Genomic DNA, 15608 nt, shown 5'->3' with positions numbered 1-15608 from the left:
AAGAACCAGAACAAACATCTCAATGCCTCAATTCCATCAGTCATTTTTTATTACATTCCTCTTATGCTGCTCACTGATGGTATACATTCTTATTGCACTGGAAGGTAACAATTGTTTTTACAGAATTCAAACAAAAAACAACAAAATAAAAAAAAATCAACAAAACTTGTAAACTAGTTTCATCTCACAAGCTGCAGTTAGATAATGACCGTCTGTCAGGGAGTGTAACATTACTGCATACGTGAGGGAGTGTAACATTACTGCATATGTGGATAGATCGGAATGTTTCCATTTACTATACCCTGTAACGTAAACATAGAGGCTCGAAGATTGACCCATTGTGACATTTCTGGAAATACAAAGCCAATGAATTGTCCCTGCAGCCCCAGGCTACTCCAGATATCTGAATGTCCGAAACATTGGTCTCTCCTCTGGCTCTGTTCCAATGTTGTTGGTTATTTTTCGGACGCTGCAGAACTCTGACACTTGTGGTGGGATGGGCGTCACAGGCTCACTGTGTGACAGGAGAGGGATAAGCGTTGGGGGGGATGGAGGAGACTCTTCTTTACAGACAAGGATTAGTGGACTGGTTGTCTTCCTGTAGATGGCTCCTTCCCTAAGTTGGCACATTACACAGGACAGCACATCAGTGGCATTGCAGCTAAGCAATGGAAAAGGAGGTGCGTCGTTCTGTTTCTGGAAATCACTGATCACCTGTAAAAGCAGAAGAAATTAAGCGAGACATCAAGCGGAAAGTTCTGAGTGGACACAAGACAGAGGAGAAATGTGGGGAGATATCAAGGAGGAAAGTTCTGAGGAGACACAAGACAGAGGAGAAATGTGGGGAGACATCAAGAGGAAAGTTCTGAGGAGACACAAGACAGAGGAGAAATGTGGCGGAGACATCAAGAGGAAAGTTCTGAGGAGACACAAGACAGAGGAGAAATGTGGCGGAGACATCAAGAGGAAAGTTCTGAGGAGACACAAGACAGAGGAGAAATGTGGCGGAGACATCAAGAGGAAAGTTCTGAGGAGACACAAGACAGAGGAGAAATGTGGCGGAGACATCAAGAGGAAAGTTCTGAGGAGACACAAGACAGAGGAGAAATGTGGCGGAGACATCAAGAGGAAAGTTCTGAGGAGACACAAGACAGAGGAGAAATGTGGCGGAGACATCAAGAGGAAAGTTCTGAGGAGACACAAGACAGAGGAGAAATGTGGCGGAGACATCAAGAGGAAAGTTCTGAGGAGACACAAGACAGAGGAGAAATGTGGCGGAGACATCAAGAGGAAAGTTCTGAGGAGACACAAGACAGAGGAGAAATGTGGCGGAGACATCAAGAGGAAAGTTCTGAGGAGACACAAGACAGAGGAGAAATGTGGCGGAGACATCAAGAGGAAAGTTCTGAGGAGACACAAGACAGAGGAGAAATGTGGCGGAGACATCAAGAGGAAAGTTCTGAGGAGACACAAGACAGAGGAGAAATGTGGCGGAGACATCAAGAGGAAAGTTCTGAGGAGACACAAGACAGAGGAGAAATGTGGCGGAGACATCAAGAGGAAAGTTCTGAGGAGACACAAGACAGAGGAGAAATGTGGCGGAGACATCAAGAGGAAAGTTCTGAGGAGACACAAGACAGAGGAGAAATGTGGCGGAGACATCAAGAGGAAAGTTCTGAGGAGACACAAGACAGAGGAGAAATGTGGCGGAGACATCAAGAGGAAAGTTCTGAGGAGACACAAGACAGAGGAGAAATGTGGCGGAGACATCAAGAGGAAAGTTCTGAGGAGACACAAGACAGAGGAGAAATGTGGTGGAGACATCAAGAGGAAAGTTCTGAATAGACAGAAGACAGAGGAAAGTTCTGAGTAGACACAAGACAGAGGAGAAATGTGGCGGAGACATCAAGAGGAAAGTTCTGAGTAGACACAAGACAGAGGAGAAATGTGGGGAGACATCAAGAGGAAAGTTTTGAGGAGACACAAGACAGAGGAGAAATGTGGGGAGACATCAAGAGGAAAGTTCTGAGTAGACACAAGACAGAGGAGAAATGTGGTGGAGACATCAAGAGGAACGTTCTGAATAGACACAAGACAGAGGAGAGATGGCTTCTAACACCATAAGAAAATGTGACTCAGCTGAGGGATGGAGCTCTGCTTGAACTGTAACCACACAACCCATTCTGGGAAGAGGGAAGTCAGACTGGACAGGGTGGATGTTAGATTAGCTCTCCTCATTAGGACTAGGGATGCACCGATATATCGGCGCCGAAACATATCGGCCGAAAATGGCACTTTTGGCATAATGCCGAAAGATCCATGCTTCGGCCGATACATCGGCGCATCCCTGGTTTCTTTTCTCCCCGCTGGCCGCTGCTCCAGCGGGGAGAAAAGAAAGTGACAGCCGGCCGAGCGCTGCAGGACGAGAGCGCTGTGAGCGGACGGCGTCACTCCTCCCACACCGCTCAGCCGCCTATCACGGTCCGGCAGAGCCGTGTGGGGGCGGAGACAGCGCTGTCACAGGAGGCTGGGCTTTCCTCTCTACACCGCTTATCAGCCTCCCGTGACAGCTTGTCAGAGAGAAAAGCAAGGTACACACACTCAGGGATCAGTGATCGCTGAGTGTTTGTAGATAATTGAGGATATGGTATGTTAACTATATCCTCAATTATGAATGAATGGGAAGATCTACATCCCCTCCTGTTCATTCATGGTTGTAGTTATAGTAAACAAACAATGTCCTCATGTTATCAATGAACAGGTACACTCAGAGGATTCCTGTTCATTGATAACAGGGGACACTGAAGACAGAGTCCTCAATCTCTTTTTCTATTTTAAAAGTCCCTAAAAGTAAAGTAAAAAATAAAAATATTTAATAAAAAAAGAATAAGTAAAACTAAATATAAAAAAGTTTATAAAAAATAAAATATTGTAAAAAATTGAAAAAATAAAAAACATTTTCGGTATCGGTTTCGGCCTGACTTTTTTTATTTCGGTTACGGTTTCAAAATTTCCATTTCGGTGCACCTCTAATTAGGACATTAAAATGAAAATTAGCCCCTCCACAGTAGATAATATCACTTATATAATTTCAAACATTCAAGGTAAATATCCAATGCTTTCCTTTAACAATGCCATTTATGTGCTCATCAGGAAGAAGCTCTTGGATAAACAAGAGACTGTTAGCTGACAATTTCCCACTGTGCCTCGTCCTCTCAGGAGATCCAATTCAGTGGAAATAACCCCACAGTCCACTGTTTGCTGCCCTCTCCTTCCCAGAAGAGAACTCAGGTCATCCAACTCGATAACCCTACAGTCAGTCAGTGGTGATCTATGGACTGCACGGAATCTCTAAGAGAGAACCCAAACCTGAGATGTCACCATCACATCCCCTGTTGAAGGCTACATGCAGTTGTCCCAATGAACATTGCTCAGGTAGTCCACTGTCTCCAGTTTCAGAAAGTTGGTCCAGTGCAATGATGTGCAGCTGAAGCAAGTACATGTAGACAGCAAGTAGCAGCACTGAGATGGGGAAAGGATGAAAAAAATGTATTCTATAGAACAAAAACAAACATTCAATGTCATCCAGTTAAAGTTGTCTTAAGTATAGAGAATTGTAGACTTGCCATGGGGGGAGCTCTCAGTGGTTCAGTGCATTTACTCTGTGTTAGTGACACCAAGTTCAGAGATCAGCCACATTAATGGAAAACTCATGACATACCTTTGCCACCAGTGCGTCAATATGGATAGAGCGCTCTTCCTTCATGACTTGGTCTACCAGTCCTAGTATGAGTTGCCTCTTCTCCTCCACACTGGAGATGTCTGGGATCCCATCCACCCTTGTAGGGCTCAGAGTAAGAACTGTACCTGTTCGATCACAGAAGGCCACTGTATCTAGACACAAGCATCCTAAAGCAGACAAGAAGAAGAAAAGTAGGGAGAAATGGGAAGTTGTGTCAGTGCCTTCAGTGTGATGCTAGAAGAACGTTGTGTGTCAGATGTTAGACCCAGCCATTGGTGCCATCAACGTGCCCTGGCTTATACGGCGTATTAGTCAGGCAGTGTGAAGTGGTGTGGCCTGTGTGTGGGGTCTCCTTTAAGATGTTCTCTGTTAGGTGGTCACATACCTGTGTTCTCACGTATAGCCAGAATCCCTCCCTTAGCTGTGAGAGGCTCCAGAGAAGTCCTCAAGAGACCATCAGACACTCCCGTCCAATTCGCAATCTCCTCCTCCGAGATTTTCTACAAAGAGAAAAGCCTGATCAGACGTAACCTCTACCCTGGTCAACAGTGAGACGATCCAGAAGGAACCAAGTGTTTTTCCAAGTCACAGAGACAGCCACAGGCATGTACACAGAGCCGCACATCTCAATCTTACACTGAAGCAGACCAACTTCGGTACATGTTCTGGTGAAAATCTATGACTGCAATAAAAGCCTCAACAGGATCTGTAAAGCATCACCACGAACATTCAGCATACTTCCAGTCCCTACAGCCAGGAAAGCGGCTTCCTATATATGACAAATTCTGCCAAAGCACCACCGTGAGCCGAGAACCTTAGATCAGCTAGGTAAAGGAGGCAGCCTCCTCACTGGAACCAGCTCTAACCCTGAATGAGCCATACCCGGCGAGCAATCTTCATAACTGCTACTCTATCAGTCCCAGTCTGGGTAACAGTTTCTCTAGGTTGAAGTGGTGGCACAACAATGAAAAGGCAGCAATTCTGCTGCTTTCGGCTCAGAGTGTGTCCTGGAGGTGGAACCAGGGCCTTCCTATAATGTTGCCTAAGGTGGCATCTCTTTGGGTCAAGTTTGGGGGGCAGTACACTGCATAATGTTTGCAGTGTGCCTGCTGCCCCCTTTCAGGCCAGAGTTGCTAAGAGCCAGATGGGAAGATGTGCGAGGGACATACACATCTCCCTACCCAGTTCTTAGCACTTGGGACACTGCCAAGATCTACAGCAACATCAACTGCTCCTCTGCCTACCAAGGCCGATTGGCGGTAATGAACCATTAACGGTCATACCTACCCAGGTCACAGGTATCCCAGATGTCCTGATTTAGAAGAAGACTGTTTTATAGAACCTGCACATTTTACTTATACAAGTAAAGGACTTTACTGTATTTAGCCAGGCCGTGAACTATGTCTCTGTTCTGGGACCTAAGAGGGAACAGGACAGCCTGGGGGAAGGGCTCAGGGCACCCCAGGGGGCACAGCATAAGGGTGCATAGGTCAGCCCAGGGTGGCATAGAAGAGCCAAAATGGGTGTCATGATAGTGCGGTGGGAGGAAGTGCGGTGGGAGGAAAAGCGAGAGGGAATAGGACAGCCATGGGGAAAAATAGACTAAGAGGGGCATAGGTCAGCTTTAGGGCTGCAAAGAACAGCCCGGGGGGGAGGCATTCAACAGCCTAAAGGGACACAGTGCAGTCCATGGGGCACAGGGCAATCCTAGGCTGTCCAAACTGCTGAGACTAAGATTGACATTTCACAGTACACTATGAAATAAACCCCACAAGTCCACCACCGGAAGGACTAAATCAGCTCCAAGAATAATCTTTTGCTGTCCATTACAACCATAACGTTTCCAAGCCTGGCCTGTGGAAAGGACAGTTGGATGCTGATTGGTTGCTGCCATAACCATAATGTTTCCAAGCCTGGGCTATGGAAATAACTAGGGATGCACCAATACCGGTTCTTCAGTATCGAGTATGAGTAACGATATTTTTTTTTTTTCGGGAATCGCCGATACAGAGTACCAATACCAGTGCCCCAATTATCAGGGTCATGATCCGCCACCCAGTTTTCTGATTGCCTGAGAAGCTGGTGTTCTAGCAAAAGAACACCGGCTTCACTTGCCGAGGCTCCCTGACCAATCAGGAAGCCGAGCAACGGGTCATTAGATGCAGTCCGGCAGTACTCGCCCAAATACTCGGTATCTGCACCGATACAGACACTAGAATCGGTATCGGTGCATCCCTAGAAATGACAGTGGGATGCTATAATTAGAGATCAGGGATATGGGAGGAGGGGAACTCTTGCTCATAGCAGCCAATAACATTGCAGAGATAAATGCTTTTTGGTTGTTTCAGCTCCATGTTTATTCCAGTTTTCTTTTGTAAAGCAGCTGCATTGCCTTCATGTCTATCTAAAGGGTAACCCGTCACAGCCAATCCCGCCCAGACATGGTGCCTGCGAACTCTCACCTCCTGCTGGTTAAACTGCAGCAATATGAACATCTGCAGAGTGGAGACCCGGAGCGTGAGACCGCAGTACTGCAGCTCCGCGTTTCCCAACCACGTCCACTGCAGCCGCTGTGACTGACCGATATAAGAGGAGCCTGGAAGAGACGGACCTGCAGAATACAGAACACTCCATTCAGACACCCGGCAAATAGAGATTAAGGCACAGGCTGGGAGACTTTTGGGTCAATTAATAATGGAGAAGAAATAGGACTATCTGTTCCTCGTTTGGTACGGCCACACCGCTGCTTTCTAAATAGACCCATAGGATATTAAAGCTGAACTCCATGTAAACAGCTAAAAACCCAGATGAAATACATGTATGGGAGGTATTTCACCTGCCAAAGGATTTGTATTCCTCTACATCCAGTCTGAGATATAAACAGCTCTGTTACATAGCAAAGCCCTGCCTGGGAGGGTAAGAGATCGGATTTTCGGTCTTGGGATGGGAGAAGACACTTACAGGTCTTCTCCCATCCCTGTGACTGGACCGTAAAAGCAGAAGCAGCAGATTCATAAGCTTGTGCTGCTTCTCTCTCCCCCTTTCTGAGCTCTGCTGTACAGGGATAGCAAGAGGCTGATCTCAGGTCAAATTCAAGTCCTTACACATGTTTTTGCTACAGTTTGTGATCCCCATACTCCAAACAGCACAGTAACAAAATCATGGCCCCTTTCTCACTATATTCCTCTGTAGGTATGTGATGACTGGGAGGTGACATCACTGCAATACCGACTCCAATCGCTCGGGGAACTTCCTGTCTGGCATAGACAGGGTTAACAGATTGCCATTATATACATGACACCAATAGACACGCAGCCATCAAAAGAATGAGTAGTCCTCGTGTTTTACACAGACACTTGACCTCCCTTTGTAATAACTGACTGACAGTCCTCCTGTTACTCACACTTCCTGAAGAAGTTGGAGAAACTCAACAGATGGCGAGCCAGAGCACGGGAAAAATATTTCTGAGGATTGTCCATAAAACAGCGAGTGGAGAAAGACCAACACTGCGAGGAGAGGACACAAACCTCCACATCCACATTGTCCTCCTTCCCGTCATTTTCCAAAGCCACCTAAGAAGAATCAAAACCCGGAAGAGAAGACAAATGTCTACACATGAATACAATCTCTACTTTCTACCCCATCCATTACCCTCATCAATCCGCCTCCTCCAGTAGAATGGTTCACCCCAGCCATTACCTTCTCACCAACCCTCCTCCACCAGGATACAGTTCACCCCATCCATTATCCTCTCGCCAACCCTCCCCCCACCAGAATATGGTTCACCCCATCCATTACCCTCGCCAACCCTCCTCCACCAGAATATGGTTTACCCTGTCCATTACCCTCTCACCAACATTCCCCACCAGAATATGGTTCACCCCATCCATTACCCTCGCCAACCCTCCTCCACCAGAATATAGTTCACCCCATCCATTACCCTCTCACCAACATTCCCCACCAGAATATGGTTCACCCCATCCATTATCTTCACCAACCCTCCTCCACCAGGATACAGTTCACCCCATCCATTATCCTCTCGCCAACCCTCCCCCCACCAGAATATGGTTCACCCCATCCATTACCCTCGCCAACCCTCCTCCACCAGAATATGGTTCACCCTGTCCATTACCCTCTCGCCAACCCTCCTCCACCAGAATATGGTTCACCCTATCCATTACCCTCGTAAATCCTCCCCCACCAGAATATGGCTCACCCTCCCCCACCAGAATATGGCTCAACGCATCAATTGCTCTCTTACCAACCCTCCCCCACCAGAATATGGTTCACCCCCAATCGATTACTCCCTCACCAACTCTACTCCACCATAAATACGGTTCACCACATTAAATATCCTCTCACCAACTATCCCATACCAGACTATGGTTCAACACCATCCCTTCCCCTTTCATCATCCCTCCTCCTCCACCAGAATACACTTCTACCCCATCCACTCCCCTCTCACCCTCCTTCCTCCACCAGAATACACTTCTACTGCATCCATTCCCCTCTCACCATCCCCCCCTCCTCCACCAGAATACACTTCTACCCCATCCATTCCCCTCTCACCCTCCTTCCTCCTCCACCAGAATACACTTCTACCGCCATTATTCTCCTTTCATCATCCTTCCTTCTCTACCAGAGATGACTTCTACCCTATCCATTCCCTACTCACCATCCATCCTCCGCCACCAGAATACACTTTTACCCCATTCTTTCTCCTCTCACTATAGCTCCTTCTCCACCAGAAAACACTTTAGGCCTATTTATTCCCCTCTCACCATCCCTCCTCCTCCACCAGAATACACTTTTACCCCATCCACTCCCCTCTCACCATCCCTCCTCCACCAGAATACACTTCTACCCCATCCATTCCCCTCTCACCATCCCTCCTCCTCCACCAGAATACACTTTTACCCCATCCACTCCCCTCTCACCATCCCTCCTCCACCAGAATACACTTCTACCCCATCCATTCCCCTCTCACCATCCCTCCTCCTCCACCAGAATACACTTTTACCCCATCCACTCCCCTCTCACCATCCCTCCTCCACCAGAATACACTTCTACCCCATCCATTCCCCTCTCACCATCCCTCCTCCTCCACCAGAATACACTTTTACCCCATCCACTCCCCTCTCACCATCCCTCCTCCACCAGAATACACTTCTACCCCATCCATTCCCCTCTCACCATCCCTCCTCCTCCACCAGAATACACTTTTACCCCATCCACTCCCCTCTCACCATCCCTCCTCCACCAGAATACACTTCTACCCCATCCATTCCCCTCTCACCATCCCTCCTCCTCCACCAGAATACACTTTTACCCCATCCACTCCCCTCTCACCATCCCTCCTCCACCAGAATACACTTCTACCCCATCCATTCCCCTCTCACCATCCCTCCTCCTCCACCAGAATACACTTTTACCCCATCCACTCCCCTCTCACCATCCCTCCTCCACCAGAATACACTTCTACCCCATCCATTCCCCTCTCACCATCCCTCCTCCTCCACCAGAATACACTTTTACCCCATCCACTCCCCTCTCACCATCCCTCCTCCACCAGAATACACTTCTACCCCATCCATTCCCCTCTCACCATCCCTCCTCCTCCACCAGAATACACTTTTACCCCATCCACTCCCCTCTCACCATCCCTCCTCCACCAGAATACACTTCTACCCCATCCATTCCCCTCTCACCATCCCTCCTCCTCCACCAGAATACACTTTTACCCCATCCACTCCCCTCTCACCATCCCTCCTCCACCAGAATACACTTCTACCCCATCCATTCCCCTCTCACCATCCCCTCCTCCACCAGAATACACGTCTACCCCATCCATTCCTCTCTCACCATCCCCTCCTCATCCTCCGATATGATTGCATTGTCCAGCTGCTGCAGTCGGTATAGATGTTCTTCTCTCTGAAGATCTTTTGCCTCCTGCAGGTTTTTCAGCATTTGTTGAGGATAGCGGTTTGGGAAACAAATGCCAATGTGATCGACCACAGAATTCTCCAACCAGCACGGTCCAAGTGTGAACAGACGGTCAGCCAGATAATGCCTGCAATGCATCCAAAACACAAAGCTATAAGGGCAGAAAATCCTCATCTACAAAATTTGTTCTAGATTAAACATTTTTAAACACACTCATCATACCTCCTCTATACACACTCATCATACCTCCTCTATACACACTCATCATACCTCCTCTATACACACTCATCATACCTCCTCTATACACACTCATCATACCTCCTCTATACACACACTCATCATACCTCCTCTATACACACCCATCATACCTCCTCTATACACACACTCATCATACCTCCTCTATACACACACTCATCATACCTCCTCTATACACACACACACACATCATACCTCCTCTATACACACACACACATCATACCTCCTCTATACACACACACATCATACCTCCTCTATACACACTCATCATACCTCCTCTATACACACTCATCATACCTCCTCTATACACATCCATCATACCTCCTCTATACACGCCCATCATACCTCCTCTATACACGCCCATCATACCCCCTCTATACACACTCATCATACCCACTCTATACACACCCATCATACCCCCTCTATACACATCCATCATACCATCTCCATACACAATCAATCATACCTCCTCTATAAACACGGATCATACCTCCACTATGCATCCTGATGATATCTTCTCTATACACTTCAATTGTGTCTATACATATCGATTATACCTCTTCTATACAAGTGCTGCCTTTGTAGAAAAATAAAGGCTCTTACTGACTAACCTATAAAAATTCTCAAATGAATTAGCGAGTTCCAGATCGGACATAAAAAGCACACATTCCAGGAACTGCCGAAGCTGCTTCAAAGATTGGACATCTGATGAGTCTGATCGAATAGCAATTATCCTCTGATCAATGTACCGTGCAAACTGCTCCGTCACCTGTGATAAAAACACATCAATATGTAACCTGCTGCAGACAAAGATTAGACGTACTGTACCATATGCAGACCAAGAAGGGAGCTGTACCATATACAGACCAAGGAGGGAGCTGTACCATATACAGACCAAGGAGGGAGCTGTACTATATACAGACCAAGGAGGGAGCTGTACTATATACAGACCAAGGAGGGAGCTGTACTATATACAGACCAAGGAGGGAGCTGTACTATATACAGACCAAGGAGGGAGCTGTACGGTATACAGACATGAGGAAGAGGGGGGCAGTACCATATACAGGCACAGAGAGGAGCTGTATCATATATAGACATGGGGGGGTTACTGCTCTTTGTACAGACACAAGGGTACATGTAGATCTCCTGTAGGGGGTTGTTGTACTACACACAATCTACCTCTGCGATACACACTCACATGTAATGCGGTCAGGAATGAAAGCTGTAACAGCCCCTGGCAGAATCCTTGCTGTAAAGCGAGTAAAAACCGTGTCTGCTGACCAAATATCTCCTCCATGGCCCGTCTGAGAGCCATGTACATGGAACAGAAGCGAGGAACCAGATCAACGTCATTCCACGACATCTCCAAAAAGCGTTGCACCTAGTAAACAAGCAGAGTTACATCCTGGACCCCCACAGACCCCCCACAAGGACATTCCACCTCCAGAGAGACACTTACCTGCTGCTGAACCACCCCCTGCCAGCACTGAGCCATTCCGGCCATACTCCCCATCCTACAGCTGGAGGCACTCACTGGAACACTGGTGGTGCTGGGGTTCTCCTCATCTGTAGAAAGTGACAATGTTAGCGGGGTACATGTCTGCTTTGTGGGCTTCACCTATTTCAAATGGAAAACCCGCCCACCCCGCCGGACTATAAATCATAACATAAATGTGATAGATTCTGGGCCTTCGGTTCCCATTCCTCTGTCAGGTAGGGCCCATCCACAGTTAGGACAAGAGTCTGGTCGGTATCAGAATATGGCAGGTAGCATGCTATGTGTGGTAAACTCACTGGTCTTACTGGGCGGCTTCAGTGCACTGGTATCGGGGGGGCTGGTGTCCACATGGACCAGGAGATGAGTCAATCTCCGCACTCGGGAATTGAAGACCGACAATCGGGACTTGGGTTGACGAGAACCCTGACTGTTCTCCAGGTAACGTGTGAGGAGCCACCCAAAAGGACTAACTCTTCCGGGATCTGAAAACGAGAAAAGTGTTATCACCATTCCTGGAGACTTCAATCAGAGGATAATTCTCCCAGAATTCCCTGTACCTGAGGTAGTGATACTCTGCACCAGGGGGGAAATCAGCGACTCCCAGCACGTCCGGCCCAAAGCCTGAGCTGCCTCGTCGTCAGGAAGAAAACGGTCTGCAAACTCCTGCTCATGTGACAATGCCCGGTTCAGTCTAAAACACAACATAGACGCCAACATGACTGCAAAACCACAACAACCCTAACACACAGCATAAAGCGCAATGCAATATCACAATGCCAATGACACAACAGTCATAACACGCAATCCTAGTACACAGCATATATCCTACAGGTTTAAATCCATTTGGTGGGTGTAGGTTAGAGAAGAGTAAGGATGGGCTTGCGCAGCGCCAATCACAGGCACTGAGACATTTCCCGATCTCTGCAGCTGCGGACCGGGAAATTGTCTCAGTACCTGTGATTGGCCCTGCGCGCTGTCAGCTTCCTGGCGGGCTCGGCACGTGGAGCTGCGAACACGCCCGAGCCCATCCTTAGAGAAGAGGATTGGCTCACCGGCTGAAGAGTTGTAGTAAGTTCTCCTTCTTGTCGCGGATCTCCTGCCCCCAGCTATGCGCTCTGCTGGTGTAGAATAAGAAAGTTCTTCTACAAAGTTGCTCCATAAACACCGGCCAGAAAGTTGGCTTGGGCCCCAGGATCTCCACACTCCGCACACGCGTGTCAATACCACCCTGCACATGTAAAAGCACAGCTGGACATTAGAACATGCACGCTCAGCGTCACACCCTCCACGCTGCCACCCGTCACACCCCGCACACCCTTTACCTGCTGACACCTCTTGATCTTGATCTGAATGATGGGCCAGTAGCGAGTGACATTTTCCAGGAGAAGGACACGTCCGGCCGTGCTGGCGATGTTCACCTGGGAACAAATAGCAAAGTCATAATTACTCGTAGTCTGCCATCTTACTGAGCAAAGTTACTATCAAACCTGCAAGATCCAATGTTTAGTTTCTGGGGTGGAGGCAGTGGCGTCACTAGGGGAGTGCGACCCGCACAAAGGTGACACCATTGCAGTCATTTTGGTGTCACACCCTCTGAAAAGTCGGGCACTCAGTCACGGACAGAGAGCCCGACAGTTGCAGGAGAAAGGAGGGGACCTGGTGGCATACCTTAGCATGCCGGATGACCGCCCCCTCCTCTCTCTGCCGGCATCCATTACCATGATAGCCGCCGGCAGGTATCACCAAGATGGTCACGCATGCAAGTTGTCGTCACGGCGGTGGTGTCACCTGCTCCCCGCTCCGGGGTGACACCCAGCCTCAGGACGCCCCTTTGTGGAGGAACTCTAGTATTACAAGCGGTATATCTGCATTATGAGTGGAGGAGAGAGGCGGCTGTAATAAGACGATATACTCTGACATACTTCCTGTATAAACACGCCAACATCCTGGATATCTTTTCATTGTTATACACTTGTGTCACCCTGTACAGGGGAATCAGATGATCACCAGCACACACGCATACTCTCTTCAGACCTTACGTCATGCCTCCAATGCCAAGTCCAGCATTTTGGGGCCACACAGGGTCCCTTCATCAAGTAGACATAGTAACGTCTCTATTTCACCCCAATGAAGGGACTCTGCGTGGCACAAAACGCTGGCATTGGCATTCATGACATTATGTGACGAGTAACAAATAAAGTTACATGAGGTCTGATGAGAGTACATGTGTGTGATGGTGATCATCTGATTATATGTTCATCTTCTACATGGCCCCATCCATGTCATCACTTCAAGCACCACCTCCTTGACGGTACACAACGCTGTAAGAAGTGCAGGTGATTTACTAGAAACACCATGTACACAGGGCGCCCCCTGCTGTCTGTCCAAGGATGGCCCCCTAAGCCTTTGCTACATCTGAAAAACATTTTAAAGCCGTTGCCCTTTACCCTTCAAGTGATTATAAAGTCAAAAGGTATGTCAAATGCTGATTAGATCACTTGCAATGGATGCTGCTCCTTGAGGTTTCAAAGTTTTAGCTTCCTGCAGAATCCACGGGTCCCCTGACCACTGGATATCCAGTTTTAGGGTGGCTCCTTTCCACTGCAGGGTCCTATGGAGTACGCCCTTGTCTGTGCTAGTAAGCTCTGTGTGTCTCCACAAACACACAGACACAGCAAGACAAGACACTCTCCTCTTTCCCACTCCTCCTTCCTCCCTCACTCACCACGATCAGCTCTGTGTTAATGTTGGACGAGTTCTCTCCTCCCATCACGACCACCCGTGCCGGCATATAACTGGAATCTTCACTGGCCACAACCATCGCCAGCTGCCTGCAGGGGCACAAACACCCTCAGATTCTGGGATACACAATGACCTGTATGAGCAAAAAAATACCTCATCTTCCCCAATCACACTCACCGGATCACCACCCCTCGGTGCATGTAGATGTTGATGTAATGGGATCCGGTGCTCCCGCTCGACTCCCAGTAAGATTTGGAGTTTCCATCTGTCAGTCTGTTGGCACGATGAATATTGGAGGAGACTTCCATCTTCTCCCAACATTTGTCCTCCTTCTGCTCTTTCTTGGTGTATGCTGGTAGGAAGTACAGCGGGTTACTCTTCAGGGGCAGAGCAGGCTGGAGGGGACGGGAGGAGGTTTATGAAAATGGCGCTGGGGTCAGTTTCAGAGGTGACCGGTTACAAAAGCGATTGTGTGGCTCAGTGCTCACTCCCGGCTCAGTGTTCCAGAGGTGCCACCCCGGAATGTTCCTCCTGGAAGCTGCACAGCAGAGCATTCAACAGCAAGCAACGTGTACAGCAGTGCGCCCAACACAGTGTACAATATACAGCAGAGCGTATGACATACAGCACAGTATGGAACACAGTATACAACATACAACAGGGCGTACGACACACAGCACAGTATACAACATACAGCAGACCATAGAACACGCAGCACAGTATACAACATACAGCAGAGTGTACAACACACAGCAGACCATAGAACACATACCACTGATAGCAGATGGTACAAAGCATGCCAAAGTGTACAACACTTAGCAAAGCATAATAAAAAACACACAGCACAGCATACAACACACAGAATACTATACAGCAGAGCATGCAACACAAAGCACAGTATAAAACATGCAGCAGAGCATAGAAAACATTATACAACATACAGCAGAGCATACAACACAGCATATAACATACAGCAGAGCATATAACATGCAGCAGAGCATACAACACAGCATATAACATACAGCAGAGCATATAACACAGTATATAACATACAACACAGCATATAACATACAGCAGAGCATAGTATATATTTACAGAATTTACAGTAGCACGGTATAAAACATACAGCAAAGCATACAACACACAGCACACAATACAATATACAGCAGAGTATACAATGCACAGCAAAGTGCATACAACACATACCCGGCAGAGTATTAAATACACTGCACAGCGTATAACACAGAGCAGAGTGTGCCATACCGTCACAGTGTAAACTGTGCAATACAAAGTACACAGTTGTGTATATAACAAAGAGCAGAGTGGACAACATGCAGAATACAATACAGAGCGGGACATATTAGAAGCAGCAGCCCGACGTACAAAACAGATTGCAGATTACACAGACTACTGCGGGGGGGGGGGGGG

At 47.9% G+C, this 15608-nt stretch overlaps 1 protein-coding gene across 1 annotated transcript in view; it reads right to left on the bottom strand.

Moving 5' to 3' along the window:
• Positions 1-390: 390 nt before the first annotated feature.
• Positions 391-15608, bottom strand: part of LOC108796457 (cullin-9-like) — a 33273-nt gene continuing 18055 nt past the window's right edge. The window contains 15 exon segments of the mRNA XM_018567938.1: positions 391-714; positions 3722-3909; positions 4128-4242; positions 6205-6353; positions 7146-7314; positions 9554-9812; positions 10552-10709; positions 11139-11321; positions 11400-11517; positions 11731-11920; positions 11996-12129; positions 12491-12666; positions 12761-12856; positions 14164-14269; positions 14358-14532. Coding sequence (XP_018423440.1) covers positions 391-714; positions 3722-3909; positions 4128-4242; positions 6205-6353; positions 7146-7314; positions 9554-9812; positions 10552-10709; positions 11139-11321; positions 11400-11517; positions 11731-11920; positions 11996-12129; positions 12491-12666; positions 12761-12856; positions 14164-14269; positions 14358-14532 — 2540 coding nt within the window.

This window comes from Nanorana parkeri, unplaced genomic scaffold, assembly GCF_000935625.1.
Source record: "Nanorana parkeri isolate BGI_ZX_2015 unplaced genomic scaffold, ASM93562v1 scaffold1119, whole genome shotgun sequence".
Lineage (NCBI taxonomy): Eukaryota > Metazoa > Chordata > Amphibia > Anura > Dicroglossidae > Nanorana > Nanorana parkeri.
Note: the sequence above shows the minus strand (reverse complement) of the source record. Positions and strands in the feature narration are given on the sequence as shown.